Genomic DNA, 25989 nt, shown 5'->3' with positions numbered 1-25989 from the left:
CGCGATATCTAACCCCCCCTCCCCCAGATCGGCAGGTTTAGCTGTCAGCACTAGGCAGGTTGTATGGGACTACAGCGCAGACATCCAGGGATCCTCGTGCTAGCTTTCACTGCTAGGCGTGTCTTCGAGTCAGTCAGTACCCTTGAAAAACAAAACCACGGCAATGCGATTCTAGCTTTCGCTCGAACTGCCGTGCTCGATTCGCCTGAACTCTGACGATGATTTATGGTTTAGGAAGTGCGAGGGACGGCAACACAATCCCCCACGATGGCGTTAACTTTCCCTTCCTAAAAGCCATTGTTCGGAGCAATAAGATTGTTGAGAAACCCCCCCCGGTCAACTCCCAAGGCTAGGACCAACGCATTGGAACCGTCCCTTTTTTTTTGGTAAGGCGGACCCGCTTGGCGAAGGAGCCGGTCAGCCACCAGCCGATCGAGGGGAGATGATCCTCTGCCTATACTATCGCTCTCCAGGCTCCAGCACGGAAAACGGAGTCAGCGTTCTTGGATTTGTCCGCCCTCGACTCGCTTGTCGACTCGCGGTTGCGGGAGCTCGATGCGACCTCGATGCGGTCCTGTCTCCCGCGCCGGGTTGCGCATCAAGGCGCTAGAGTACACTTCACACATCGCAGTGCCCAGGCGCCGTGGTGATGTGGATGTGCGAAAGTCTCGACTCGCCTGCCTCATTCGGAAAACAGGACAGCCGCTGAGTCAACTAAAGCTAAACTGCCCATAACCATTCAATAATCCATGGCTCATCATTGTGTCTTGCGCAGAGTTTTCTTTTCGAGAGGGGGCAGAGCGCTCCTAGACTCTTGATCAGCGGGCGTGTATCTCACTGTCTTATCAGCTCGGGGAAATCCATGAGTCTCGAACTCTGGAGAAAACACCAATAAATACAATATTAGACGCCGTCAAATTAGTCTGGTATCTGGTGGTCTGTTCTTGACCGTTGGCTGCTTCCCGGAATCCCGAAGCTTTCCAGAACGGCTCGTGCGTTAAGGGGTAAAATGGGATTAGTTTGACAAGAAAAATTAAAGAGATATTAACTATCCCCAGCATCTGGTGTAGCTTGCATTCATTTTTCGGTTTTACGCTCCCTCATAAGACCATAAAGTCAGCATGACATCAACAATTGGTTGTGTAGTGTAATGGTCATCACTCTGGATTCTGATTCCAGCAATCCCGGTTCGATCCCGGGCACGACCTTTTTGTTTATCTGTTTTTCCCGGTTGTTTTTACACCCAATTGAATTGTTTTTAGCCGGGAGGAACCACCCTCCATCGATAAGCCCTGCCGCCATTGAAGAAGAGCCCTATCGGCCAGTGCCTTGCAAGATAACCATCCCCTTGGCGTTACGTGTTCGGAGCTGCATCGGACACGCATACGTATGCATGCGGGGCGATATATCCCGATTAAGCGCAATTCCTACCGGTTATCTAGGCCAGAGTGCTTATCTTCAATGTCTGAAGAATATCTCTTGCATAACCGTTGGACCCTGATGGACCCTCATGGGCGCCAGCAAAACCTTGATCGATAGCCGGTCATATCCGGTCGTAGCCGGGGCGATAGCCGTGAGTCAACTAGTAGATAATGCAACGATACAAAATCCATTCCCATGAATAGATAAACTCATTCCACCGTGCTCGATCGACGCTGCAATACAGAACAAAATGTCCATCAACCCCCACAGCCTTGCGACCCTGGCCCTCCACGCCGATGACCTCCTCCCCGGCGAGGCCGATGTCGCCCCGCCCATTCACCTGAGCACGACCTTCGAGTATCCCCAAATCGCAGACGACTCTTCCTCCCCTCAAGCCACAGTAACTTCTCCCCCAACTCCACCCAATCCCACCACTACAAACAAATCCTCACTGACCACCCACAAACCCAGACCGGCGACTTCCTCTATTCCCGCTACCACACCCCAACGCGCACCCGGCTCGAAACCGTCCTGTCGGCCCTCCTCCACGGCCCAACCCTCACCTACTCCTCCGGCGTCGCCGCCGTGCACGCCTACCTCGTCTGTCTGAAACCCAAGCGCATCGCCCTGGGCCCTGGCTACTACGGCAGCCGCCAGGTCGCCCACCTCTACCAGGAACTCACCGGATGCGAGATCCTCACCTTCGACCAACTCGATTCGCTTCGCGAAGGCGACGTCATCCATCTCGAGACGCCGGTGAACCCGACCGGCGAAGCGCAGAGTATCAAGGCGTTTGCGAAGAAGGCGCACGACCGTGGTGCCTACCTTGCTGTTGATTCTACGTTCGCACCCCCTGGCCTGCAGGATCCGTTTGCCCTGGGCGCGGATCTTGTGATGCATAGCGGCACGAAGTATTTTGGGGGCCATCATGATTTGCTCTGTGGGACTGTGTCGGTCAGGCCCGAGAGGGAGGGGGATTGGCTTAGGAGGTTGATGGATCAGAGGCTGGTCTTGGGGTGTGTGTTGGGTAGCATGGAGGGGTGGTTGGGGCTGAGGAGTCTCAGGACGTTGGAGTTGAGGGTGAAGAGGCAGAGTGAGAATGCGACGGCGCTGGTAGGCTGGCTGGAGGAGTTGCGGACGAGTGAGACGGATAATGTTGTCCGGGGTACTGTTCACTCGGTCAGTCATGCGAGTCTGCAGGAGGGGGATATGGGGTGGCTGATGGAGCAGATGCCCAATGGGTTTGGGGCCGTGTTTGCGTTGGAGTTGAAGACGGAGGAGATGACTCGGCAGTTGCCGGCTGCTTTGCTCTTGTTCCAACATGCGACGAGTCTGGGGGGTGTGGAGAGTCAGGTCGAATGGAGGAAGCTGGTGGATGCGTCCGCGCCCCCGACTCTGCTCAGGTTCAGTATCGGGGTGGAAAATATCGAGGACTTGAAGGAGGATCTTCTTCGTGGACTGGGGAAGCTGCTCGTCTAGAGGAAGGAAGATTCTGAGGATTGACAAATCCTACTGTGCACATCGAGGATGATTCGCATGAATCCTAACCGGAATGATGGGGGGTATTACTTCAGACTAGTTTCGTTATGAGATAAACACAGAAACTGGTGTCCGAGATGCCTGGAAGATAAAAGTATATAAACATGAGCCTTTTAAATACCAACCATAGCATGTCGTATTTCCAGTCAGTCACCGGTTTAAGGTGCGAGGGAATCGGTGGCGCATGCCGCAGTCGATCTGTAGGGCTGGGGAGGATAACTCATAACTAGTTAGTAGTCTTAGCTTAAATAAACCCGCAGTTGCATGCCGTTCTACAGTCGGTCTTTCACGGGGTCAAGCAGCCCTTCCTCCCCATGCCACCCCTCCCTCAAGCCTCTCATCCCCGAATACAGATCCCTTCTTTCCCTCATTCCCTCACCCTCGCCCTGTAGGAGTCAACCAAGCCCGTCACCCACTTCACCCCAGACACCACCGTATACGCCGCCCTGGGGCTCCTGGCCCTGAGATGTCCTGACTACGGCATCCGCGCTCGTGCCATCAAGACCCTGCGGGCTGTCCCGCGCGCTGGGCCGTGTTTTAATGGGTCTGTGACGGCGGAGGTAGCTGTTAGTTCACTGAAAACGGATCTGGGGGTGGGGATTGAGGTGGGGTGGGGGGGGGAATGCTGGATCGGGGTCCGTAGAACAGTTGTCGCCGCGGAGCGTCTCCCCTCCGCGGCGCGATTGGGATGGTATTGAAGAGGTGGAGGAGCTGCTCAGCTCGACTTGCATCAGGCGGGTGACCGCGGTTTCTGGAGTAAGTTGTCTCCCTTCAGGGGGAGGTCCGAGTAGATAGGTCCGTGTGGCTCTTGGACTCCGCCATATGAAGTGAGATGTAAATGAGAGCTTGTTTGACTGGGCTGTACTGTAGCTGAGCGGGTGCCAGTGAATGGCCCTGTTGACCCACCCTTCCCAGACCGTTGGTTTCCTGTCCTTTCAACATCGAGAAACCGGTATACAATGCAAGAATCGCCCATCGACATGCTGATCTTAGCCAAGGAATTTCTCTCTTTGCTTTTCATCTACTTTATAATTATCCTCTTGAGAAATGGCCGCCGAGCACCATTGCTCCGGGCGCCGCGATGGAGAAGAAAAGGAGGAAAAAACGGACCCGATGCCTTCCTACCTGTCCGGACGAGGATTGTGGAGCGCCACTGCCAGGTGCTACCTGAGAGGAAGATAGAGTGAGGCAGTGAGGAACAAAGGACGCGGGGCAGAATGAAGATGGAGAAGAGGATAAGACAGATGGCTCATACCCATACATATCAAGTGATGCCCGTGACAGCATGAGTGTCCACAGCCATCCAAGCACGGTTACCGAGGAAATGCGGGATCAACTATGGACATGATGTTCCCTATATAATTTCAAGCTTACCGGAACCAAGCACATACGACCATAGGGTGTGGAGAACAGGGCTTCCCGTCCGCTCAGCCGTACTTAAGCCACACGCCGGGAGGTTAGTAGTTGGGTGGGTGACCACCAGCGAATCCCTTCTGTTGTATGTTTTTGTCTTTTTTTCTTACCTCTGATTGGTGGAGAGGGTAACACAACCATAGTAAACCGGCGGGTGACCACCAGCCTATCTCATGTCGTGTATGTTGGTGCTCGCCACCATCTGCCTCACTTCCCTCTTCTGCTTGTCGGCCACCTGTAAACAATCTCGATCAACCCGACCCCGGGTAGCCTGAATGCCGAACATAATAACATCGAAGGTCGCAAAGCCCTCATAGGAGGCCTCCAAGCCTACGAACACATTAAACGTCAACTGATCATCCCGATAGCGTCTCGCAGTGATACTACCATACTGGCCGATGTTCATCGAATACGAGAGGGTGTAGGTCTTGTTCGAGGCAGCACTGTACCAGTCAGTTATCCTGGCTATCTGTAGAATACTCATACCCGAAAGACAGTAACTGGTGGTCGCCATTGCCATTGCCATTGCCCGACTGGAAAGTGGCCATGCGGAGCTGGCGATCATTGGAGTAATCCAACGCCCAGATACTCCCCTTGATGTCGGTGCCGGGGACGTGCACCTTGAGCCGCATGCCGTTCTTGGGCCCGGTGGTGGAGTTGGCCCAATGGCGTATAGTCCTGGTGGTTCTCTGGAGCACAGTAAAATGGAGTGGCGGAGACTGTTAGGGTGAGAGAGTTGAGAGCGGTGATACTCCTCATGGCTGCAGTTGAGAGAGAGGGTTGGAAGCATGTAGTAGATGCTTTGTTTGATGTCGGGTGTGATGCTAGAGGCTGGGGATGGACAGGATATTTATGGTTGGATTTTTACCCTAATAATCTAGTTTTTGTCTCAACTGTAGTAGTGACCAATAATTGTGTAGAATTATTACTTGTGTCATCTGGGAGTACAAAACCATTAATCCAAGGCATCTTGATGACGCCGGCATTCACAGCATCTAGCGTTGACTGTTCATCATCCACTCTGAATGCGCCAAGTAAGCGCACTCCAAGCCCTGGTGAATGTTGCCCCCACTATTTGCTCGTGCTGTTGATTTGGCAAGAAAATCAATTAATTCTTAAGCCCACTGACTACCCGTGTTGAGCGCGCCGTGTTGAAATCAACAAGTCTATTTTACATCAATACTTGTGGTCATCGACGGCATGAATCAGAACATGAAGGCAGAATTGCAACAGGGTACAGGCAGTTGTGTAACCATCATCAGATATCTATACAACTTCAAAAAACACCTCTTCTTCTCTCTTCTCTTCAATTTTTCTTCTTCTCGCCATCAAAAAGATCAAGAAAAATCAGGGGGAAAAACATACAAACAGGAGGGATTCGCTGGTGGTCACCCACCCAACTACTAACCTCCCGGCGTGTGGCTTAAGTACGGCTGAGCGGACGGGAAGCCCTGTTCTCCACACCCTATGGTCGTATGTGCTTGGTTCCGGTAAGCTTGAAATTATATAGGGAATAAATATGGCAAACGAGACGCATCCAGGGAACGATCATGGTCATCGGCGGCATGGGCCGGACAGGGAGGCAAGCTATATAAGGACTCGGCACGGCGAACCAGCATTTCACCGAGTCCATCGGCCCGAGACTTGACTCACTCCATCGCGCATGCAACAATGATAAGGCAACCTCGCCCCGGAGGAGGGAGTCGAGTTGGCCCAGATCCCTGACAGCGGCCATTTCCCTATGTATTCTAACCCGGTGGAGATGTATCGTCGGATGGCGGGATTCTTCCAGGAAGCTTCTTGAGATGCACCGTATAGAATAGAGTTAGCATCTTATTTTAAAAATAATTCAGATAGATAGACCTCAGTCTTAGGTGAGTATGAGGATCACCAACCAGCACTACCGGTAGGTAGATGCCCGCGTTCCACCGTGCAACCCTCACAAGAGACACAACTCGTCCAAGGACGTCATAGGTTGGATTCGAGAGTGACACTCGGGGGCCGGAAAAGTCTCATAATGCCCGGCTCCGCTGGGATTTACTGGCAATGTGGATCGCGATGTGTGGGCGGACCGCTACTTTGTGGAGCATCCGATGCAGTCAGGTAGGTACCAAGCATATTGGCAATCCATTATCCATCTAATCTGTCCTCGTGGCGAGCATGTGCTGTTTACAGTCCTGCTTTCTCACTAGTAAGTAGTATTATGGCCAACCAATGTCGGCCCTCGCGGATCGCCTAAACTAACCACTTCTCAGCCCTTCACTTCACCACCAACCTCGTAATGGATTAACCTGATCTCAGCTTTCCCTGTATTTAGAATTCAATCCCCACTACGGAGTACAGTGGCTGAAAACAAAACAGAACCGTCCCCCCCCCCCCTTTCTTTGCGTTTTCCTCTTTTTCTCTCCCTTCCCTTTTATCAGACCAAACAGACCACTCGACTAAAAAGGTGTCCAGACACCTAAGTAGGTGTGATACTGAATGATACTAGGTTTGACACCTTTCTTCTGCGCCACAAAAGCCAAACCCCATAGAGCTGGGGGTAGAAGCAGAGACGAAGGAAAGGTGTCACTCGTTTATTTTCTCCTTCCACGATGCGTCGGTCCATCGCATCCCGCGTGTGTGCGTGGTTCCTTCTTTTACAATCCTTTCGCGCCATCGCTGAAACTACTGTAATCACGGGGACAACTGAGACCTGCACCACGACAGACGAGCTCTTGACGAATCCCTCCTTCGACACGGGGAGCCTGAGCCCGTGGGCGGTATTGTCGGGCTATGGATCAGCTACCGTTGTGGAGGATACTGCGGATGATAGAGGTTACGTAGCGTACGTATACCCCGGCCCTTTCCACCACCGGGTTCACGTTCAGGAAGACTAAGAGCCGGTGAATAGCCTCCTGGGCGATACCAGCACCCTGACTGCTGTCTACCAGACGGTGACGGATCTGGTAGTGGGAGACTCATACACATTATCATTCGATTATAGCATCGAGAGTGCCGCAAGAGCCGGGGAGGCTGCTTTTTATCTATGCGTTGACGGCATTGCCTCCGCGAACAGACTTAAGAACAAAGCGGTGCCGTATACCACAACCGGTACCTCGTGGCAAACCCTTTCGGTCACTTTCGATGCCTCCAGCACCACCCATGAGTTCTATATCTTGGTTTATGTTGTCACCTCCAGCACCGAGCCCCAGGTGTACCTGGACAATGCACAGTTCTTGGCCGTTTCCGCGAAGGATGATCTCCAAGTCTGCATTACCTCGACTTATACCTCCACCTCCACTTTGTTTATCGCTACTTCAAGCTCTGCGGCAGCTTCCAGCAGTACTCCGGTTCTAGAAAGCCCCTCGTCGGTCCCTGGGATCACATCCTCAGTCATCATTGCGACCAGCGCCTCGCCATCCAGTGTTTCGTCATCCAATGCGGTGACCTTTGTCTCATCCAGCAGTTCTCCCGTCCCACCAAGGTCGTCATCGGCTCCTGTGTTTGCATCCTCCGTTAGAGTTACGACGAGTTCTGCGCCATCCAGTGTGTTGACCTCTTCCTCCAGCACTCGTGCATCCCTCTTGTCATCCTCCAGAATCCTCGATACTCCCACCAGCATCCCAGTCCCGTCAAGCTCGCAGGTGACGACGTCCAGTTCCAGGGCCTCTACGTCAAGATCCCTGATACAATCACCATCTCCATCCTCTTCTGCGGCTACTCCAAACTCGCCAACTGGCTCCACTTCGCCTTCCGCCAGCCAACTAGCAGTATCATCTTCATCGACACCATCCTCCAGCCGAGTCTCCGTGGTTTCATCATCAACTCCCATCAAAACGTCATCGAGAGCATTCTCGCCCTCATCTGCCAGAGTACCATCGTCCGCGAGCACCCCAATTCGCACGTCCAGCGTTTCTCGCTTGCTCTCAAGCCAGCCTACCGGTGATGAGGAAGTGGTGACCGTGTTGAGCACGGTTTATACCACTCAGTATGCCATAGTGACCGCCTGTCCTGCTTTCTAGTGGGCCAATATGAACATAAGATATCATTAGATGTCAGGTGGCTTTTACGCGCCAATCATTATTTATTTAATTATTCAGATCGGTTGCCGACAAATAATCATGGCTGTGTTATATGCTATAAAAGGGACAATAAAAAGACCAGAAAGACAGCTGTCACCAGTACTTACCGAATCCTTGCCAGGTTTGCTGTCATCCATGGGAGTTGTAAGTGAAGTGACCAATCACTTCAGGGCTCTTCCCAACGGCTGCCTGAGGACTCGGTTCCCGGATATGTCAATCTCGGAGGGTTCCTCTATTGTCTTGTCGCTATCGTATAGGCATGTGATGAGGGAGCAATAAATATTAGCGAACATGTGCTGAGCAGTAGCTGGGAGCTTAAGTTTAGTGTAGAACCAACACAAAAGGGGGGGGGGGGGTTCATTTCGTACTGTGTGGGGCAATATATATCTCCCAGTGAATAAGACTACTGAAGCGAAGAACGAATGAATCATGATGAAACTGGAAGTAGTACCAAAATCATGTCAGACATGGATCGAAGCTCAGACCCTCATATAGCGCCCAAGCAATAAAAAAACCCCATTCCTGCCAGAAACCTCAATCCCTGCCTGCTGATGGCTGATTACAGGAGACTGATAATGGTATACCTTCCTACTTTTCTACTGGATATAGAGAGTAAACTTATGCAGGATATACAACAACGGCCGGGTGGCGCAATGGTAGCGCGCTGCCTTCCGGTGGCAGTGGTTGCGCGTTCGAGTCGCGTCTCGGTCGTTTGTCTTTTTATCGTTGTTATTTTTGTTGTTGACCCACTTGTTTCCCCATATCGTATCAAGATCCAGCCTCGCTCTTTACACTCTTTACCAGTAATGGCTCGCGATGTTGTCTCGCGATGTTGTTCGGAGTGTTATCCCGGACTAATGTAATGCCCCCCCAATGCGCCTCCAGCTATTGGCACTGTACATGTTGATGAAAGTTTTGTTCATACTCCAGCCCAACTGCAACTGCACCGGGTAACGTACATATCAAGTGCATATCAGCATCGCGCATTCTGTCTGAGAATAAAAAGTGCGAACTCAAGGCATCATGCTAATCCGGAAACTCCCGCATCTCCTCCACTGTCTCACCACTACTCCTCACACAGGACAGAACTTTTCATGCGAGCGACGAAAGAATCATGTCGGCCGCCTAGATCATCCAAGTCAGCATACTCAGACCCCACCTCCATCCAGGCCACTCACCCGTTCCGCAATCCCGTAGGTCGGTGCCTGATAATGGGCTGCCAAAGGGATCGGGATCACCCCCGAATCCACCACCCGCAGGCCATCGATCCCGAACACCCGACACTCGGTATCGACCACTTCCCCCATTGCACATGTCCCCGATGTATGAAACACGGTGCCTCCACTCCTGTTGGCCCGGATGTCGATGCTCTCGTTGCTCCAATCATCGCGGATGGCGTCATCGATCCCGAATTCCACCGCGTTCAGACCGTCGACTGCCTGGATGGCTTGCGCGGAGGCCTGTACACTTTTATACAGGGCCGATCTGTCAATTGGGGATGCGAGCACCTTCGGGTCTAACACCGGGGGGTCCATGGGGTCGGACGAGCGTAGCGTGAGTGTTCCCCTCGACACCGGGTCGACGAGGATGTGCATGAGGCTGATTACCCGTCTGCCTGGCCAGCCCTGCAGCAATTGCTTTCGAGCAGAGGTGTCAACAGTGGCGTATCTAGACGGTAGGTCAGCACTAGACATCGAAGCCACCCCCCCCAGAAAAGCACAGCGCAACCATACACAATGAAGCTCTCGACCTGCATCTTCCCCCTGGCCGAGTATCGAGCGAAGTCTGTCGGGCTGAGAAGTTTCCTCGCCAGCTCCAGAGTCTCCCCGTCCGCGGGAGCAAAGGATATCCAGTCGTATGGCAAGCCTGCGAGCCAGTCGACTTCTGATGCTTGCATCTCCCCATCGCCCATGGTGGCGGTATCATCGGTGACCGTCCAGTAGGTGAAGATATGGGGATGATCCACGTAATTCCTCCCCACAGGCAGCTCCTCAACCGGCTTGATATTGTGTCGATCCAGTTCGACCGCAGGGCCGATACCACTATCGGACAGGTCTGCGATTAGCAGGTTGCTCACGCGGCCAGAGGCTGGCTTGACGGAGTTACCTCAGTAGGAGAATCTTTGCTGAGCCGTGCGCTCCTGCGGCGAGGATGACTTCTCTCCCAGCCTCCACACGGACGCGTTCGGATCCATCGCCCGTTGACCGGGAAATTATGACACCCTCCGCAGTCTTTCCCTTCATGATCACGTTCTCTACAGTCGACTTCGTCCACAGAATGACATTGCTACCCAGGGGGTAGCTGTTTGCAAAGCTCCGCAACCCCCCATAGGTGGAGTTGAATGCCTCCGAGTATCCTAGTGGGCTCCCGGCGTTGATATCACTCGCTTGCCTGTGTCCCAGCAGTTCGAGGAATCTGCGCGTCTTCTCCCGTAAGGGGTAGTTGCGTGGCTTTCCGCTGTTCGTCGCGTGGCTGACCTGGGACTTGTCAGCCCGACGACGTGAGAGGAGCTAGAGATGGATGGTTATACCTTTATCGGGCCACTGCTCCCGTGAGACTCAGATGGGACGATGCCCCGGTCCATCATTTCCGCGGAAGGAAACCAGGTTTCCACCTTCTTGAAATACGGAAGAAGAGCATCCCACGACCATCTCTCATCCCGGACAATGTCTGCCCACTGGTTACTAGACCATGCGTTGATCAGCGACCGGTCCTACAGATCCCTCGATGCCGAGTAAAACCCACTAATCCACGGCCGGCCCGCGGGTGAATACTTGGTAGTTAACAGCCGACCCTCCCCCGACTATCTTGCCGGACGTGAGGCAGACGGTGTCTCCGCCAAACTTGCGCTCCTGCGGCACCGAACGATAGTTCCATTCGATGTCTGAGTCGAATCCGCCCGTGAAGGCCATCGCGCCGGATGTCCGATCATCTTTCTCAACCCCCGCTTCGACCAGGAGGATGCGAAGGTCCGGACGACTAGTCGAGATGCGACTTGCCAGCACGCAACCTAGGGTTCTTGAATCAACCTGTGTTTTGGGAGGAGAGTCGGCAGTCTTCGTGGAATGACATAATCACCTGCAACTCCTGCCCCGACTATGATGCAGTCGAAGGTCTGACTGTCAGGGTCCGTAGCCATCTTGAATTTGTGGAGCTTAATGGGCAGATTCCGGGGGGCGCTGTGCGGAGAGAGATATCTAGGAATCGCATAACCGTGTCGCTTTTATCATCCCCTTTGACCATACAGCCCATTCTAGCCGTTGATGCTTGCAGCGCAGGCTGACAAACGGCCAGATGATCCCATGGATGCCGCGAAGGGGATCTTGGTATGCGGCCGGCCACTACCAAGAGTCTGTCTGCTTCAGGGAACGATCTGACAAGCAGCTGCGGGTCTGGAGCGTCATTCAACCGTGGGACTGTCACACTCGAGCGGGTCTGGAATGCTCCAGATGACGCTGCGGCTACAAACCCTACCATCGCCCTGGATCTTGATTCTCGACCAACCGGAATCGGCCCCCTCCGTCGTCTGACCTGGTTGCGGACGTCTATTCATGCGTCCCCGCATCGCCAAGGCAGTGCAGTGAGTGGATCATGTAAGAATCAGTCGGCACAGGGTTACGGAGATCACCGGTGCAAATGTCCCGCGAACCTGCTCGGCAACCACATGTGTACTACTATATATGTGTACTATATGACACCCCGAAGGATCATGATGCGTATGATACATGGAAGGGAAGTCTCCAGCTACATCAACAACCCAAGTTCCGTGACATGCGATCTGTCCACCCGCCGTTTCGAGCAGATGAACTCCTCCGGAAGCCAGTCCTCGACCTTGCCGGCGGGGATGCCTGCACAGCCCTCCTGGTGCTGGCCATCCCGCCCCAGCACCATCAATCCCACCGCCACACCACACAGCCAGGCCAGGATCATGCCCTCGCCATTGAACCCGGCCGAGATCCATTCCTGGCCTCCAGCACGCCCGGTCAATCCCGCCTCCAGCCTGCCCACGTACGGCAACAGATCCGCCGTGAACCCCATGCAGCCAGTCCAGGCCTGCTTGATGCGCGTCCCATGCGCGTCCTGTCCCCAGCGCGCTCTGCCGAAAGTCACCGGCATGATCCCGTCGAGATAGGCGCTGATCGGTCCACTCATGCGATCATCGCGCCAGACCCCAAACTCGTCGATGCCCTGACCGGGCGACTGCACAACCCCGCCGCCGACCATCAGCTCGCCGCCCAGCCCTTCCTCCGACTCCCCCGGTCGCCCCGGTCGCTGCGTGATATAATCGAACCCCCGCCTGCCGATCACCGACCACGACCTCGCGCCGTCGAGGTGCGGCAGCCCTTCCCCCGGCGTCTGGGCCGTCATGTGTCCCCGCATCGGGAAGATCTTCCCGATCGCCCCAGGCACGAGGTTCGCCACCGACGCATCCGTCGCATGCACGACATGCGTCGTCTCGATCTTCCCCCTCGGCGTCGACACCACAAAGCCCCTCCCCGGCCCCTCCAACGGCTCAATCCCCGTCGCAGGCGTGGTCGCCTCGATCGAGAACCGCCCGCCAAATTCCGACAGCAGCTCCGCGTATAACGAGGTCACGAACCTGTAGGGCCACAGCGCGCCTGCCCGGTATGCCACCACCCCGTGGCACTGCTCTCGATTGAGTCCGAATCTCTGTCCTCAGTTAGTTAAGGAAGGAAGGTGGTCTAGTCAAGGTCGGTTTCCCCCCTGATCTCTTGCACCCATCATCCAGACCAGAAGGAAAAGAAATCTCCTGGCGACCCACCTCACACCCTGCCTCCGCCTCAAACACCTCCACCTCCCCCCCTGCCTCGGGCACCTCCTCCTGCAACTCCCTCACCATCCGCTTCGTCTTCTCCCACATCCCCGCGTCCGTAATCACATCCACCGTCTCCACCTCCCGCACCTCCGCCCGCTCGTACCCCTTCCTCTCCGCGAACTCAACCAGCAGAGGCAACGCCCGTCGCTCAAACGCGAGCATCTTGCGCGCTCGCTCGCGTCCAAACCGGCTCTTGAAGCTCGCGTAGTCGGAGTAGGCCGCGCATTTGATGTTTCCGCCGTTGCGCCCCGTCGCGCCACTGCAGAGTTGGCGGGCCTCGAGAAGGATGATCTTTGGGGGTGGCGTTTGAGTGGCGCTCTGCGTGAGGAGCGTGTAGGCGATGCTGGCGCCGGAGATGCCGGAGCCGATGATGATTATGTCGGTGGAGGGGGGGAGGGTTGGGGATCGGACATCTACGAGGGTCGGGAAGGGGGGGTGTTGTTGCCAGAAGGAGATGCTGGGGTTAGGGATTGGGAGGATTGGGCTCGATATTCGGGTTAGGAGCGCGGTGAAGTCCGCGCTGGAGGTTGAAAGGTCGGCGAGTAGGACTTGGATGCCCAGGTAGCTGGTGCGGAGGGTGGATGTGATGGCGCCCATTGTTTGGTTTGGGGTTGGGGGAGATGGGAGGAGGTGGGATGGTGGAGGAGAGTCCGTCTTTTAAATAGTCGTTCTGGACTAGTTCGATTAGCTGATGCTGATGACTAACTAACCTGCAAGGGTTGTCGGGATGGATGGAGGAGGAGGAGGATGATGATGATGATGATGTTGGTGTTCCGACACTAGCGGTGTTTAGGGTACTTTAGAATTGGTATGAGAGTGCTTGCTTTGTTGGAGAGATGTCCTCATCACTAGCGCAGATAAACGGGATCGATTTAGTTGATTGAAATTGCTCTGCTTTGATTTTCTTCCATCCGATTATGCCACCAAGTAGCTAGTCTAAGCAAGCATCCAGGAATGCAATTTCAACAGAATAGATTATGTTATTATCAAACAGAGTGGTGTACTGATATACGAACTAAACTAAGACACTCTCTTTCATGTTCAATAGGATTCAAGCCATGCAGCATAGACACATCTCAGACATTCGCCTTGATCTTTTGCCACAGACTCTGCGATGGCACCTATAATAGTCAGTACGGGTTCATGGAATGGATAGACACTGGCAGACGGATACATACATCATCTGCAACCTCCACGGTGGACGATCCCGTCACGAAGTCCTGCTTCTCCAGGGGAACCATCCCGGTCTTGTACCGGATCTTGTAGCCGAAGAAGAGCACCACAAATAGGAGGATGGGGAAGTAGGTGGTAATGAAGCTGGAGACGTCGAACGTGTGGACTGTTCTTATTAGCAGAGACAGACACATAATAGAGCGGTGGACATACTGAACGCAGTGAAGCCGCCGAAAATAATCACCACAACACACACGCAGATACCGTCTGCTAAGGATTAGCTCGCTTCCTCCCCATATCTGGATTCATGGAAGGACATACAGTAAGACAGATACGGCTGGAAGGGTGCCCGGTACGGCAGCGTCTTCCGATCGATGCCCTGCACCTTGAGTCCCTTGTGCCACCGGACGGCCGTCCATAGAATGCCGGCCCAGGAGATCATGCCGCAGATGGCGGTCATGTTAGAGACTAGACATCAGGTTAGTTGTGTGGTCTAGAAGCGTGAGAGGAGACATACAGTAGCCGAAGACAGTGCCCGCCTTGCCACTGCTGGCAGCCATGAAGGAGAGCAGGGAGAAGGAGCCACAGAACAGAACGCAGACCCAAGGCAAGCCGTCCTTTCTCGTCTTGAGGAAGATCTTCGGCGCCTGGCCACGGGCGGCCAGTCCGTACAGCGCGCGCGAGGAGACAAACAGATCGGCGCAGCCGGCAGACCAGGCACTCGTGAGCAGGGCCGCGTTGATGATCGACGGGAGAACGGAGATGCCGGCATTCTAGGGTCGTTAGATATGTTGGTTGGGCGTACATGGATATGACTTACCTTGATGGCAATGACGAAGGGACTCTTGGCTGCGGTGGAGGAGAGATCAAGAGAGGGGTCCGAGGGAGAGACCAGAATACCGATCTGATTCATGTCAGTATGCGAAAGTGACGTTAGGATAACAGGAACCCACCAGGAAGGCACTGCAGATATAGACTGTGAAGGTTAGCAGGCGAGCGCGGCCGTAGAAAAGATGCACTTACACAGCGCCAGTCTGATCCAGACGCTCTTGATCGCGCGAGGAACGTTCTTTGCAGGCTGCGAGAGTTAGTTCAAGCCCTAGTAAAAAAAGAAATAAAAAAACCTAGCTGAACACGTACAGAGGCAGTCTCGGCAGCAGCAATCGCAGTGATTTCCGTTCCGATGAAGGCAAAAGCGGCGTCAATGAGCACTGTGGATGTTAGCCTACATGAAGAGATATCGTGAGTTGGAAGCGAATTACCTGCAAAGAAGCCGAGAAAACGTCCTTTCGCACCACCTGCGGGAGTCTCAGCAACAGTCATGAAACCAATTCCACTGAGTGAATCCTACCAATCCCAGAATACTGCACAAAACCCCCCGTTTCGTTCCAGTACCGGAAGCCGATCGCCTCGTGGTTGGGGCCTCCTCCGGCAGTGATGATGACACCCGTGATGATCAGGCCGACGATGGTCAGGACCTTGATCGAGCAGAACCAGAACTCCATCTCTCCAAAGACTTTGGTTCCGGCCACGTTGATCAACCACTATGCATTGGTAAGCGAGACTGCACGAGGCAAGACCCATGACAACACCTACCACAATGATAAGCATCAGACCGACCCACAGGGCATTGTTGCAGATGCCAGTCGTGCAGGTGGAGTCGGCCTGGCCCGCGGGCGTCCAGTATGTGATGAGCACCGCCGCTGCTGATATCTCAGCCGGTAACACGATGATATAGTTGTACACGTAGAGCACCCCCATGGCGAACCCTAGCTCGGGGGAGACGAAACGACCGGCCAGAGCGAACTGGCCACCGGGGATGGGGAACTGCGAGACCATCTCTCCGAGCGCGACCTGAACGATCAGCACGGGGATGCTGGGCGGGAATGGTAAGACGTACCATGACAGAGTACAGCAGCGATGCCATGAGGCAGTATGCGATGAGTAGACCTGCAGGGCCTCCATTCTTGAGATCGCTGGCAGTTCCCAAGAAAAGACCGGTTCCCTAGAGTAAAGGTTGGCAAACGTTGCGATCCGGGGGGGAAAAGACGGGAGACTCACAATGACGCCACCCAGGGCGATCATCTGGCTGCGGGGGGGTGTTAGATCTCCTGATCCATGTCGGACTGGCATCGACTCACATATGACGGGGCTATATGGTCAGTACTCGTCTGTAGGGAATGGTAGACAAAAACACACCTTCAGCTGGCGCTTCAGACCACCCTGCAGATCATGTTGAACCTCAACCGTGCCCATGGCGACGGGGGTCTCTTCGGTGTACGGGGTTTTCTCTTTCTGGGGATTGTCAGTGAGGACTGCAAAAATGGAGATGTAGAGTGGAGGAGGGGGTAAGAGCCATACTTCGTTGAGCATTGTGATGGAGCTGATGGACCTGGTGATGGGGATGGGTCCCTGGAATGGGGGCATACCCTACCCTATTTAGGTTGCTTCAAGTTGCCCCTGCCACAGCCTCAGATTAGCCCGAATCAGGATGCAGATAAGGGCGAGTCAGGCTATCAGATGGAACTAACCATCACTAACAGAATAGCCAGATAACAGGCGCGATATCTAGCCATCGGTCTGCACGGCTTCTTGCCGATAAGCCCGACCCTCGCCGAGATAGTGAAATACCCGGTTCCCCCCGTGCCTATCCGTGCCCAGAACATTCGCAACCCGCCATGGCGCAAAGTCGGTTCCAAACACGAGCCCTGAAGCCCGGCGTGTACGCCCCGTTGCCCACCTTCTTCGACGAGGTCCAGGAACTCGACTATGGCAGCTACAAGAGGCACCTGCTGAGTATGACCCCCCCCCAAATCGCATGTTTGGCCACCTGCTAATACCCCGTCAGATCTCGCAACCAAGGGAATGGGTAGGTGCAGTGCATCTTCCACTCTCGCAATTCCATACTGACCAGACCATCAGTCCCGGTATGCGCTGGTTCGCTCGGAGAGGCGGTTCATCTGGTAGGCCCTTCAACAACAACCACACCCCCACCCCACGTACTCAATTAACGGCAACAGAGCTTCGATGAGAGAACGGCCTTGATTCGATTCATCCGTGCCACGCTGGACGAGGCCGGGTTGGAAGACACGCCCATCGTCGCGGGGGTGGGGGGTCTCAGCACCCGCGAGACCATCAGCCTGGCCCGTGCGGCCGCGGAGGCAGGGGCGTAAGTGCCATTCACTGTCCATGGCCTCAGCTTGGAATTAAAAGAAAACACCCAGGGACGCCGGCATGGTCATCCTTCCTGCATACTACGCAGCCAGTCTCAACACCGACACCGAGCAGGTCATCCAGTACTACGTGGATATCTGCGAAGGGTCCCCGGTATGCGTCCCTGTTCAAGCCCTCCTCGGCCAGAGTCTGACCTTCTAGATCCCACTGCTGCTATACAACTTCCCCGCCAATGCAGGCGGACAGGACATGTCGTCGGCGGTCATCCAGGCCGTCATGGAGCGGGCGCCCAACCTGTGCGGAGTGAAGCTCACGTTCGTTCCCCAGTCTCCGAATCCGGACTTTTGCTGATGGGTCTGGACAGCTGCGGTGGAAGTATAGCCAAGCTGGTGCGTCTCACTGCCGCCATCGATGAAAGTCCCAGCATCAACGAGAACCGTCCGTTCCCGTTCCTTCTCCTGGACGGGCTGATTGCCGATCTTACCCCGTGGATGCAATGTGGCGGCCACGGGACCGTCAGTGGGATTCCTAACTTCGCCCCCGTGGCCTCGATGAGGCTGTGGGAGTTGTTGAACACCCCCTCTCCGAGCCCGGAAGAACTATCTGAGACGAGAAAGCTGCAGGCTGTCCTTTCTCGCGCCGACGTGGCGGCCGTTCCTGGGGGGATTCGCGCTATGAGTATGTCTCCTACCAAGGTGCCTTTTTGTGCTCGACTGACGGTCTAGAATACGCACTCAATAAGATGCATGGCTACGGGTCGGCGCCGCGTCGACCATTGCTTCCTCTGAAGGACGCCGAGGGAGAGGAGTTCATGCTTGCGTTGCGAGATTTGCTCGCGTTGGAGGCGGAGATGACGAGAGTATAGTATAGAGATGACGACAATGAATTGCCGCGGCACCTTTTTCTCTATTGTATGTCTTGGCATGGATTATGATCGTTCGATGATACAGTTAATCCTCGAGGCAGCATCACAGCGTCATCATTATGCTGAAAAATGAACTCGTGGCTTCCCAGTAACACTGACGTAGATCGCCTTTCTCTTTTTCCTCTCCAACCTCACTCGCCCTATTTATCTTACACCTCCCCATCTCATCCTTCACCACCTCCCACATCCTTAATACCTCCATTTTACCTTCCACCCTCGTACTCGACAGAGATATATTACAGAAAATGTTCAACAAGAAGAAACCGTTGGAGCAACCCAACGAGGCAGGCACTCATCCCTTATGACAGACGGCCAACAGGGCGCATGCTACCAGCGCACTCGAAGATATGGACGGTCGTTGCGACAATAGTTTGGAAGCATGCCCCAGGGAAGCAGCCGCTGTCAGAGCCAAACCTGCAGACGAGGCAGCCATCCCAACCGAAGATACACGAAGCCCCCCAGACATTTCCTCCGATACCACAGAAAAGAGACCCGATTTGGCGGAGAGCATCTCCGACCTGCTAGATCTATACTTCGCCAGCACGCCAACAAGACACAGCCAAGAGCATAACTACATTGTAAGCTTGTATCGAGCGTACAGCGGGGGGCGGATGGACCACAACACGCAGGTTCATTTTCAACGAACTCTCGCAATCCGCTTTGACTGGAACAACCGAGCCAATCTTTACTCCAAGTTCCTTGGTTTGTACAAGCTGCCTCCGATCGAAGACTGTGATATTCGAAGTCATACGCTTACACAGCCGGCAACCGGTCGCGAAATGTGCAGGGACTTTGAGATATATTTGTGCAAATCGGCGCTTTTTGACTCGACACCTGACGTGAATGGCCCCATAGATCTATACTACCGGAAACCCCTGCAGTATCTCGCCGCCCAGATGAGCCTGGCGGGGTATACAGAAGCGGATATGCGGTCTGCCGTGGATCGTTTGCTCGTGGCGAAGGACAAGGACGATTTCCCCCATCCGCTTACGTTTCGCACGCTGACCCAGGGGGTTTTGAACGCCGTGAAAACATTGTGGGATTCTATAAAATCACGCAGGAGACGATCGGGGTCCAGCTCCAACCCTCCGAGTCTGTCAAAGGTCGAGCGGAAGTGTTCTTGCAGCATGTGTTGTCCGAATTGCAATAAGTGATCAGATCATGGCGACTGCTGTGGCAAAAGGAGAACTGGGTCATGCTGGAAGGGGATCATGTTCGAAAGTATTTATTTCTAGCTTTTTACTTTATCGCTGGTTTGATTGCAATATGGCCCCAATTTCTTTTCTTTTCTCTTCTCTTCTTTTCTGTTCTTGCTTTTATTACATCTCCCGCATGGAGCGTTCTATTGTATATAGCTAGCTAAACATGAGACCATCCCCTGACATCATAGTAATGCCACCCACCAAGCTTAGACAGCAAGAAACTGGATATACATCCAAGTAAGCATTTGTCTTCCAATCAGACAGCAGCGGCCCTGTGTGACAGCACCAACTAGCTTACGCTCATATCCCGGCATAGCGCCATCTAGTGTAACACCACTCCCGCGGATCTTTCTCGCAGCAAAAGACAACTTCTACAGCTTCCTCGGACGTTCAAACAACATCCAGACCATCAAAAATTGATATAAAGAAATAGAAAAAAACATACAACAGAAGGGATTCGCTGGTGGTCACCCACCCAACTACTAACCTCCCGGCGTGTGGCTTAAGTACGGCTGAGCGGACGGGAAGCCCTGTTCTCCACACCCTATGGTCGTATGTGCTTGTTTTGTGGGAGAGGTGGGCCATATGGTGCCGTGAAATAAACGAATGGTGAGTTGTCAGGCGTGGCAGACACAGAGGGGCCTCATTTGTGTGTTGTATACCTGATTCATTTGGATGTTGGGGGAGGGAGCGGCTCGTATTTGTATGGGTTCTACCACTTGACTTGGCCTTATTTTGAGATCATCACATCAGGGAGAACACGGAATTGTCAGACATCAGCCCCATTGATTAGTAAAGATAGGACCGGGGCCTTGGACTTTCTCCTCCTCCTCCCTCCCCGGGCTCCTCTCCCACCGACTTAACCCTCTTCGTCCCCAGAGCCTGCGCCCCCTCTTCGTCAAGAATGTCCAAGATTTCGGACAAGATTGTGGGCTTTGTGATTTCAAAGACAAGTTTCCTCTTGGTATCCCCCCAGTAGTAAGTGCCGCCTGATTCAATCAGGTACTCCGGACCTGCTGCAAGAACAAGTGAGATATTCTCTAGCCCATAGCCTCTGGCATGGTAGGTTTCTGCGGAGTCCGGATCAAAAAGCCAATGGAATTTGCTCGCCCTGCATAGATATTGCGTCACTTGGGTTAGATTACACTGAATAGTGGGTGTGCTTGAGGGTGATGTGCGTTGCTTCAACTTACTGGGACTTCTATGCTGGGGTATGAGAGATCCATGAGTTTGTTGGCAAGAGTGTTGTAACAAGTGTTGTGTTGTCGACGGATGTGAGGTTAGGGGGTCCCGTGTCGTGGTGATCGTCGTTGGGAATCGAGGGATGATAGGATGAGAAGCAGGTAAGAGGGAGATTAGAGCGAGATATGAGACAGAAGTTACCCCTCCGGATATCTGGTCCGGTGAAGTCAGCAATGAGTGAACATTGACAGAATGGCTTCGAGTTCCCTTGGGTGTTCCAAGCTACTTACTCACTATATTAACCGTATATCTTGACCAGAATCATCAGGCCACAAACCAACTGCAGCATCAGTTCCAGCAACTTACCTCACCAAACCTTCATATCTACTTATGTATATACAGAATCTACATATACACATCCATGTGTTCCATATATCAAGAAAAAGTTCGTCCAAAATTAGTATCCCTTTAATAAACACAGAGCCAAAGCCCAGCCAAAGCTAAACCCTCACCCCATGCGCCCACGGCCCATCATCAATGATCGTCGACCGCCGCACATCCCGCGCCGTCATCGTCTCCGTATACGGATTCGCCCGATGCATGGATTGCCTGTTCCCAAGTAAGTCAGCCCTACCCCCCATGCAAAAGAACAAGAAAAAGCCAAGGGAAAAAGCAGAAAAAGATGGCCAGTACGAACCGATTATCCCACCAAACCATATCCCCCCCCTGCAACCACTCCATACTAAACACATACTGCGGCTGCGTGCAGTGGTCGATAAGCTCCCAGATCAGCTTCTGGCTGTCCTCGAACGACCACCCCACTATCTGCTTCGCGTGGGCCGCCAGATACAGCGTCTTGCGTCCGTCCGGAGCGGGCTGCACCAGTCGGTGGAAGGCCGGGGGCTTTGCGGCCAGTTCGTGCGGGAGGGGGTTGCCGTAGACGATTGGGGAGGCCAGTTTGCGGGAGTGCCAGAGGCTGTTGCCTGTTGAGTACGTATTCTTTTCCCTGAAAGAGAGGGAAGGCTTACTCGTGTTCCACGATGAGATCTTCCAGCTGGGCTTTCTTCTCCTCTGGTAGGTCTGCGTACGCGCGTCGTGTGTCCGCGAAATGGGTCCACGACCCCCCGTGCACGGGGTTGCCGTGGGATAGCAGGATGGAGTATTTGGAGCGTTGTTGGTGGTAGGTTGAGTCCTGGGCTGTTAGCAACATCTCCCTGAATTGAATCGATACGAGATCGGTCTTACCGTGTGCCACAGCGCATTCCCCAGACTGTGATGCCATCGTCGACTATCCAGCTTTACTAGAGATCCGTCCAGCTCGATACTTCATCCGGTTAGAGAACCACCGCCATCTATATGAGAAAAAAAAAAAAAAAAAAAAAGCCAAACTCACTTCGCCACATCAAACAGCAACGGCTCGCCGAGACGGTCATTCTCCCGACCGTAGAAAAACGGGTTGATCTCGAGCTTCTCGCCCAGCTGCTGCGAAAACGCGATGTGGCGGGCATTGTCCAGGCCCGTTTGCCGGAATATGAGCACCGCGTATCGGTCTTGCAGGGCCACCAACTGGTCAGTTGTTAGTTACGGGGATGAGCCGGTGTTGCGTGCTTCCAGAAGGGAAAAAAAAAAAAAAAAAAAAAAGAAAAAAAGCTCACCTGTGCCACTACATCCGCTGGGATCGGATTACTCCAGTCTATACCCGACACCTCTGCCCCAAAGGACGAGTCCGCGGACTGAAAGACCGGGCGGACAGTCAGAGCGCCCTCTTGGATGGCGGGGAGGGCATCCGCCCTCGGACAGGTGTTGGCGTACGTGCGGATGTCGATGTGGGCGAGGGGGTTCGCCATCGTCTGTGGGTGAGGCATATTGTTCGATTATCACGTCAGGATCACCATCAGCGTAAGGTATGGCAGGATATCTCTTGGCCATGACACTGCTTTTATCGCCGTATCTCTCGCGGCGTCGGTATCTCCGCCGTCGGGCCAGACCCGTCGCAGCCGATACGAGATCTGCCTGCCTGCCGATAGTCGTCGTCGTTATTAAATCAACTATCCTATCTCTCTATCGCTCGATCTGACAGATAACCATACCCATACCCTCAACCAGACGGTCGCAATCCTGAAACCACAAAAAAAAATAACTCCATCAATCACCATGCCTCAAGTCCTCATCACCGCGGGCCCCTACCGATTCCTGGCGTCCTTCGAGGCCGCCGCCCCCAAAACCGTCGCCCTCTTCCGCAGTCTCCTGCCCTATCGCCAGAAACTCATCCACGTCCGCTGGAGTGGCGAGGGGTTGTGGATCCCCCTCGGCGAGACGAAGGAGTTCGAGGTCCCCTGGGAGAATCACACGTCGCACCCTGGCGCCGGCCAGATCCTGCTGTATCCTGGGGGCATATCGGAGACGGAGATCCTGTTTTGTTATGGAGGGGTGTCGTTTGCGAGCAAGATGGGCTCGTTGGCCGCGAATCATTTCTTGACGATTACGGCGGGGCGGGAGAATTTACGGGATCTGGGGGAGTTGGTCTTGTGGACGGGGGCACAGGATGTGCTTTTTGAGGAGGCGACCGAGGAGATGTAGGTTGTGCGTTGTGTTTCTCGCGCGCTGAAGAAAGGCTGATGATTCATGATTATAGGATCCACCAATTCCGGGCGACCACTCGAGCTAAGCTCTAGGTCTCGATGTTTACGTTCCAGAACTCCCCCGGGTCGAGCAGCGGGCCTGGCCATTCGAACCCGGCTTCGTTCATCAGATCCAGCACCGATTGCAGCGCCACTTCGTCGACGGCGGGCCCTTGGTCGGTTGGTGGTGCCAGCACCAGTGCGGTGGCGTTGTGGACAATGGTGCTGAAGTCGCGTGCCGGGTGGAGCGTCGTCGATGCTGAGACGGCGTCAAAGAGGTCGCGGGAGAGATACAGCAGGCGAGAGATGATCGAGTTAGGGTTTGGAGGGAGCAGCGGGGACAGAGCCTCGGTGGTATGGACTTTTAGGTCATCTGACCATGTTGTTAGCGAGCGATTCTGAATGAAATGAAACGAATATTACCCACCATTGATGACGCCCCGGGTGTAGCAGAGTACCAGGAAGGTGACGGCGAAGGTATGCGAGATCCACGTCGAGTCCACGGCATACTGGAGGCGCTGCACGGCCTCCGCGTCCACGTGGAAGGCATCTTCCGGGAAGCTTAGGCGGTCTTGCGAGTCCAGTCGCCAGACGCTGTGGGCTCCGCTGTCCGACAGGGACAGGAGCATCTGCGCCGCGGCCGTCAGGCTGATCTCGAGCGAGGGAAGCAGTGAGGCTGGTGGTGTGCGGGATGCGGACAGGAGGGGGGCGAGCGCGGCGCTGTTCAGGGCCAGTCGATACCACTGATCAATTAGTCCGTTGCTTGTAGATCATGGAAGAGGAAGACAGGATAGATACCCTCACGGAGGTGAATGGGAGTTGGTTATGTTGCGACTTCGTCTGTGCCAGACGCACCGCCCATGTCCTGCAAAGGGATCAGCCACGATCGGGATATCTGCAAATCGGAATGGCACCCACGCTTCCCACTCATCCAGGGACAGATTGAGTCTGCGCAGCCCGTCCGAATTCAGCTGGCGTCCGGAGACATCCCCACAGCGGCGTATCGCCCGGTGCACCAGCGCCACGAGCTCGACCAGCCCGGCCACCCGGAGATCGGCTGGCTGCTGCGCCAGACGATGGGCGCCGAACCGCCGCGCGAGCTGCGCAGAGGCCGCCGGGTCCAGGGACGGAGGCAAACCCGAAGTCAGCATGAGGTTGAAGTCGCACGTCAGCAGGTTGTACCAGACGCGTAGCCGGGCGATCTCGCCCGCCGTGATCGAGTCGGTCGAGCTCTGCGCGAAAGGGCGTAGGGCAGACTGGTCGAGACCCAGAAAGAGAGCGTAGCGCACGGCGAGGCCAAGCACCGCCCAGGCACTGATCTCGTTGTATCGGCTCTTGGGCGGGTGGTTGTCGTCGGTTGTGTAGGGCATCCACTGCGCGTAGAGGAGGAGCACCCGGATGGAGTCGAGGGTCACGTCCGACAGCGTGGGCCGGAGCAGCAGGCGTGACACGGCCTGGTCGAGGAGGGCTGTCAGGGAGGACATTCTATGTACCAGGATTAATTAATACAGGCTAGTACTGCCAGAGAGAATCCCACGTCTGAGGAACGTACTGCGCCCGATGAGGTTTATGAAAGCGCATCCCCACGGCGCAGATGGCGAGGAACAAAACCGGGGTTGTGCGGCGCAGGTCCTGCCATGCGTTGCGCATCTCATCTCCGAGAAAAGGGGCCCAGGGATGGCAGTGATTGAAGAATCTACAGGTCGGTCAGCGTGATACCATCGCGACTCATCCGAGGACATACAAGGTGATCGCACTCTGCGCGTCCTCGACGGACACCACGCCGCGCGCCACAGGATCATAACCGGCGCGCGAGTCGTCCTTGGCCAGCGCCCCCAGCGAGCGCAGCGTGGCGATGGGAGGCCCGAGGTCGATGCCGTCCATGCTGAAGCCGGGCGAGTGCGACGGCGTGGCTGTCATCGGCCCCGGACGGTCGGGATTCTCTGCGGGTGGCTCGACAGTGACGGTCGGGGCATCTGGTTGGGACCGTTGTCTTTCCAGTTCCTCGATCCGGGCTTCATGTTGGTTGATTCTATCGAGTGGTCAGATTGCCCGAGGTCCACGGGTCTCCCCCAGACCCTGAAGTCGACATACTGCTCGTGGAGGTCGACGATCAACTGCGACATGCGCAACGGCGCCAGACACTCTTCGGGGCGCACGATCCTCTCCGTCTGGAAGGAGCAGGTGAGGCCTTGCTCCCTGCATCGCCGACAGGGGGCCTGCGGACCGCCAGGCTCGGGCAAGCAGCGCTGCTTTCTGGCGCGACACTGCAGGCACGCGCGTGAGATGCGACGGGCCTTGGCTGGGTGGGCCTCAGCCGCGCTGCATGAGGTGTCAGTCAGTGTTGCAGGCTGGAGGGCTTCGGGGAGAGAGAGGGGGTGGGGCTACCTTTCTTGGGGCCGTTTCTCCATGGGGAGAGGGGATATTCTCTTCTCGG

General features: G+C 54.8%; 10 protein-coding genes and 2 non-coding genes across 12 annotated transcripts; 6 read left to right on the top strand and 6 right to left on the bottom strand.

The window, feature by feature from the left end:
• Nucleotides 1-1136: 1136 nt before the first annotated feature.
• BO70DRAFT_t140 lies at nucleotides 1137-1208 on the top strand. Its single transcript has one exon. It is a non-coding gene; the product is annotated as a tRNA-Gln (tRNA).
• A 442-nt stretch (nucleotides 1209-1650) lies between these two features.
• Nucleotides 1651-3045, top strand: BO70DRAFT_361191 (trans-sulfuration enzyme family protein). Its single transcript, XM_025542984.1, has 2 exons — nucleotides 1651-1822; nucleotides 1894-3045. The coding sequence occupies exons 1-2, from the start codon at nucleotides 1673-1675 to the stop codon at nucleotides 2899-2901; spliced, it is 1158 nt and encodes a 385-aa protein (XP_025400131.1). The 5' UTR covers nucleotides 1651-1672; the 3' UTR covers nucleotides 2902-3045.
• A 1495-nt stretch (nucleotides 3046-4540) lies between these two features.
• BO70DRAFT_351933 (uncharacterized protein) lies at nucleotides 4541-5006 on the bottom strand (the record flags this gene model as incomplete). Its single annotated transcript, XM_025541761.1, has 2 exons — nucleotides 4541-4817; nucleotides 4861-5006. The coding sequence occupies 2 exons, from the start codon at nucleotides 5004-5006 to the stop codon at nucleotides 4541-4543; spliced, it is 423 nt and encodes a 140-aa protein (XP_025400130.1).
• A 1385-nt stretch (nucleotides 5007-6391) lies between these two features.
• Nucleotides 6392-8378, top strand: BO70DRAFT_428393 (uncharacterized protein; the record flags this gene model as incomplete). Its single annotated transcript, XM_025547966.1, has 4 exons — nucleotides 6392-6422; nucleotides 7084-7201; nucleotides 7268-7871; nucleotides 7925-8378. 4 exons carry the CDS (start codon nucleotides 6392-6394, stop codon nucleotides 8300-8302), a joined length of 1131 nt encoding a protein of 376 aa, XP_025400129.1. The 3' UTR covers nucleotides 8303-8378.
• Nucleotides 8379-9077: 699 nt separating this feature from the next.
• BO70DRAFT_t141 lies at nucleotides 9078-9149 on the top strand. The gene has a single exon. It is a non-coding gene; the product is annotated as a tRNA-Arg (tRNA).
• A 361-nt stretch (nucleotides 9150-9510) lies between these two features.
• BO70DRAFT_334675 (GMC family oxidoreductase) lies at nucleotides 9511-11620 on the bottom strand. The gene is made up of 7 exons (XM_025541027.1): nucleotides 11517-11620; nucleotides 11184-11448; nucleotides 10969-11122; nucleotides 10545-10915; nucleotides 10172-10480; nucleotides 9617-10106; nucleotides 9511-9563 (listed from the first exon to the last, which is right to left on the bottom strand). Exons 1-7 carry the CDS (start codon nucleotides 11575-11577, stop codon nucleotides 9531-9533), a joined length of 1683 nt encoding a protein of 560 aa, XP_025400128.1. The 5' UTR covers nucleotides 11578-11620; the 3' UTR covers nucleotides 9511-9530.
• A 549-nt stretch (nucleotides 11621-12169) lies between these two features.
• On the bottom strand, nucleotides 12170-14139 carry BO70DRAFT_312974 (NAD(P)/FAD-dependent oxidoreductase). Its single transcript, XM_025540230.1, has 2 exons — nucleotides 13222-14139; nucleotides 12170-13109 (listed from the first exon to the last, which is right to left on the bottom strand). Exons 1-2 carry the CDS (start codon nucleotides 13870-13872, stop codon nucleotides 12183-12185), a joined length of 1578 nt encoding a protein of 525 aa, XP_025400127.1. The 5' UTR covers nucleotides 13873-14139; the 3' UTR covers nucleotides 12170-12182.
• Nucleotides 14140-14231: 92 nt separating this feature from the next.
• On the bottom strand, nucleotides 14232-16871 carry BO70DRAFT_361183 (uncharacterized protein). Its single transcript, XM_025542982.1, has 17 exons — nucleotides 16810-16871; nucleotides 16648-16743; nucleotides 16590-16600; nucleotides 16510-16537; nucleotides 16349-16453; nucleotides 16045-16302; nucleotides 15800-15992; nucleotides 15711-15746; nucleotides 15589-15659; nucleotides 15472-15526; nucleotides 15402-15424; nucleotides 15269-15352; nucleotides 14966-15221; nucleotides 14770-14916; nucleotides 14662-14715; nucleotides 14454-14614; nucleotides 14232-14396 (listed from the first exon to the last, which is right to left on the bottom strand). The coding sequence occupies exons 1-17, from the start codon at nucleotides 16819-16821 to the stop codon at nucleotides 14352-14354; spliced, it is 1635 nt and encodes a 544-aa protein (XP_025400126.1). The 5' UTR covers nucleotides 16822-16871; the 3' UTR covers nucleotides 14232-14351.
• BO70DRAFT_312968 (dihydrodipicolinate synthase family protein) lies at nucleotides 16654-18603 on the top strand. Its single transcript, XM_025540229.1, has 8 exons — nucleotides 16654-17244; nucleotides 17297-17317; nucleotides 17371-17411; nucleotides 17469-17617; nucleotides 17673-17775; nucleotides 17824-17936; nucleotides 17987-18300; nucleotides 18348-18603. The coding sequence occupies exons 1-8, from the start codon at nucleotides 17127-17129 to the stop codon at nucleotides 18485-18487; spliced, it is 999 nt and encodes a 332-aa protein (XP_025400125.1). The 5' UTR covers nucleotides 16654-17126; the 3' UTR covers nucleotides 18488-18603.
• A 2828-nt stretch (nucleotides 18604-21431) lies between these two features.
• On the bottom strand, nucleotides 21432-22778 carry BO70DRAFT_334663 (TauD/TfdA dioxygenase family protein; the record flags this gene model as incomplete). The annotated part of the gene is made up of 6 exons (XM_025541026.1): nucleotides 21432-21540; nucleotides 21629-21907; nucleotides 21960-22123; nucleotides 22177-22255; nucleotides 22325-22497; nucleotides 22587-22778. The coding sequence occupies 6 exons, from the start codon at nucleotides 22776-22778 to the stop codon at nucleotides 21432-21434; spliced, it is 996 nt and encodes a 331-aa protein (XP_025400124.1).
• A 307-nt stretch (nucleotides 22779-23085) lies between these two features.
• On the top strand, nucleotides 23086-23755 carry BO70DRAFT_386575 (uncharacterized protein; the record flags this gene model as incomplete). Its single annotated transcript, XM_025545834.1, has 2 exons — nucleotides 23086-23507; nucleotides 23567-23755. 2 exons carry the CDS (start codon nucleotides 23086-23088, stop codon nucleotides 23604-23606), a joined length of 462 nt encoding a protein of 153 aa, XP_025400123.1. The 3' UTR covers nucleotides 23607-23755.
• Nucleotides 23756-23991: 236 nt separating this feature from the next.
• On the bottom strand, nucleotides 23992-25039 carry BO70DRAFT_312962 (fungal specific transcription factor domain-containing protein; the record flags this gene model as incomplete). Its single annotated transcript, XM_025540228.1, has 3 exons — nucleotides 23992-24295; nucleotides 24351-24417; nucleotides 24471-25039. Coding segments are annotated over 3 exons (936 nt in total), but the record flags the coding sequence as incomplete, so codon positions are not given.
• Nucleotides 25040-25989: the final 950 nt, after the last annotated feature.

Source organism: Aspergillus heteromorphus (assembly GCF_003184545.1).
Source record: "Aspergillus heteromorphus CBS 117.55 chromosome Unknown BO70scaffold_9, whole genome shotgun sequence".
NCBI classification, from domain to species: domain Eukaryota; kingdom Fungi; phylum Ascomycota; class Eurotiomycetes; order Eurotiales; family Aspergillaceae; genus Aspergillus; species Aspergillus heteromorphus.
The sequence above is the reverse complement of the archived record's forward strand: the minus strand, read 5'-3'. Positions and strand labels throughout refer to the sequence as shown.

Coding starts and splice junctions, on each gene's coding strand:
- BO70DRAFT_361191 (XM_025542984.1), top strand. CDS start 1,673: ATGTCCATCAACCCCCACAGCCTTGCGACCCTGGCCCTCCACGCCGAT. Junction 1,823..1,893: donor CTTCCTCCCCTCAAGCCACA/GTAACTTCTCCC, acceptor CCACAAACCCAG/ACCGGCGACTTCCTCTATTC.
- BO70DRAFT_334675 (XM_025541027.1), bottom strand. CDS start 11,577: ATGGCTACGGACCCTGACAGTCAGACCTTCGACTGCATCATAGTCGGG. Junction 11,123..11,183: donor CGCGGGCCGGCCGTGGATTA/GTGGGTTTTACT, acceptor CGCATGGTCTAG/TAACCAGTGGGCAGACATTG. Junction 10,481..10,544: donor GCAAAGATTCTCCTACTGAG/GTAACTCCGTCA, acceptor CCTGTCCGATAG/TGGTATCGGCCCTGCGGTCG.
- BO70DRAFT_312974 (XM_025540230.1), bottom strand. CDS start 13,872: ATGGGCGCCATCACATCCACCCTCCGCACCAGCTACCTGGGCATCCAA. Junction 13,110..13,221: donor AGGCGGAGGCAGGGTGTGAG/GTGGGTCGCCAG, acceptor AACTGAGGACAG/AGATTCGGACTCAATCGAGA.
- BO70DRAFT_361183 (XM_025542982.1), bottom strand. Junction 16,454..16,509: donor TCGCCCTGGGTGGCGTCATT/GTGAGTCTCCCG, acceptor CCTTTACTCTAG/GGAACCGGTCTTTTCTTGGG. Junction 15,425..15,471: donor CTGGATCAGACTGGCGCTGT/GTAAGTGCATCT, acceptor TAACCTTCACAG/TCTATATCTGCAGTGCCTTC.
- BO70DRAFT_312968 (XM_025540229.1), top strand. CDS start 17,127: ATGGCGCAAAGTCGGTTCCAAACACGAGCCCTGAAGCCCGGCGTGTAC. Junction 17,245..17,296: donor CTACAAGAGGCACCTGCTGA/GTATGACCCCCC, acceptor ATACCCCGTCAG/ATCTCGCAACCAAGGGAATG. Junction 18,301..18,347: donor TGGGGGGATTCGCGCTATGA/GTATGTCTCCTA, acceptor CTGACGGTCTAG/AATACGCACTCAATAAGATG.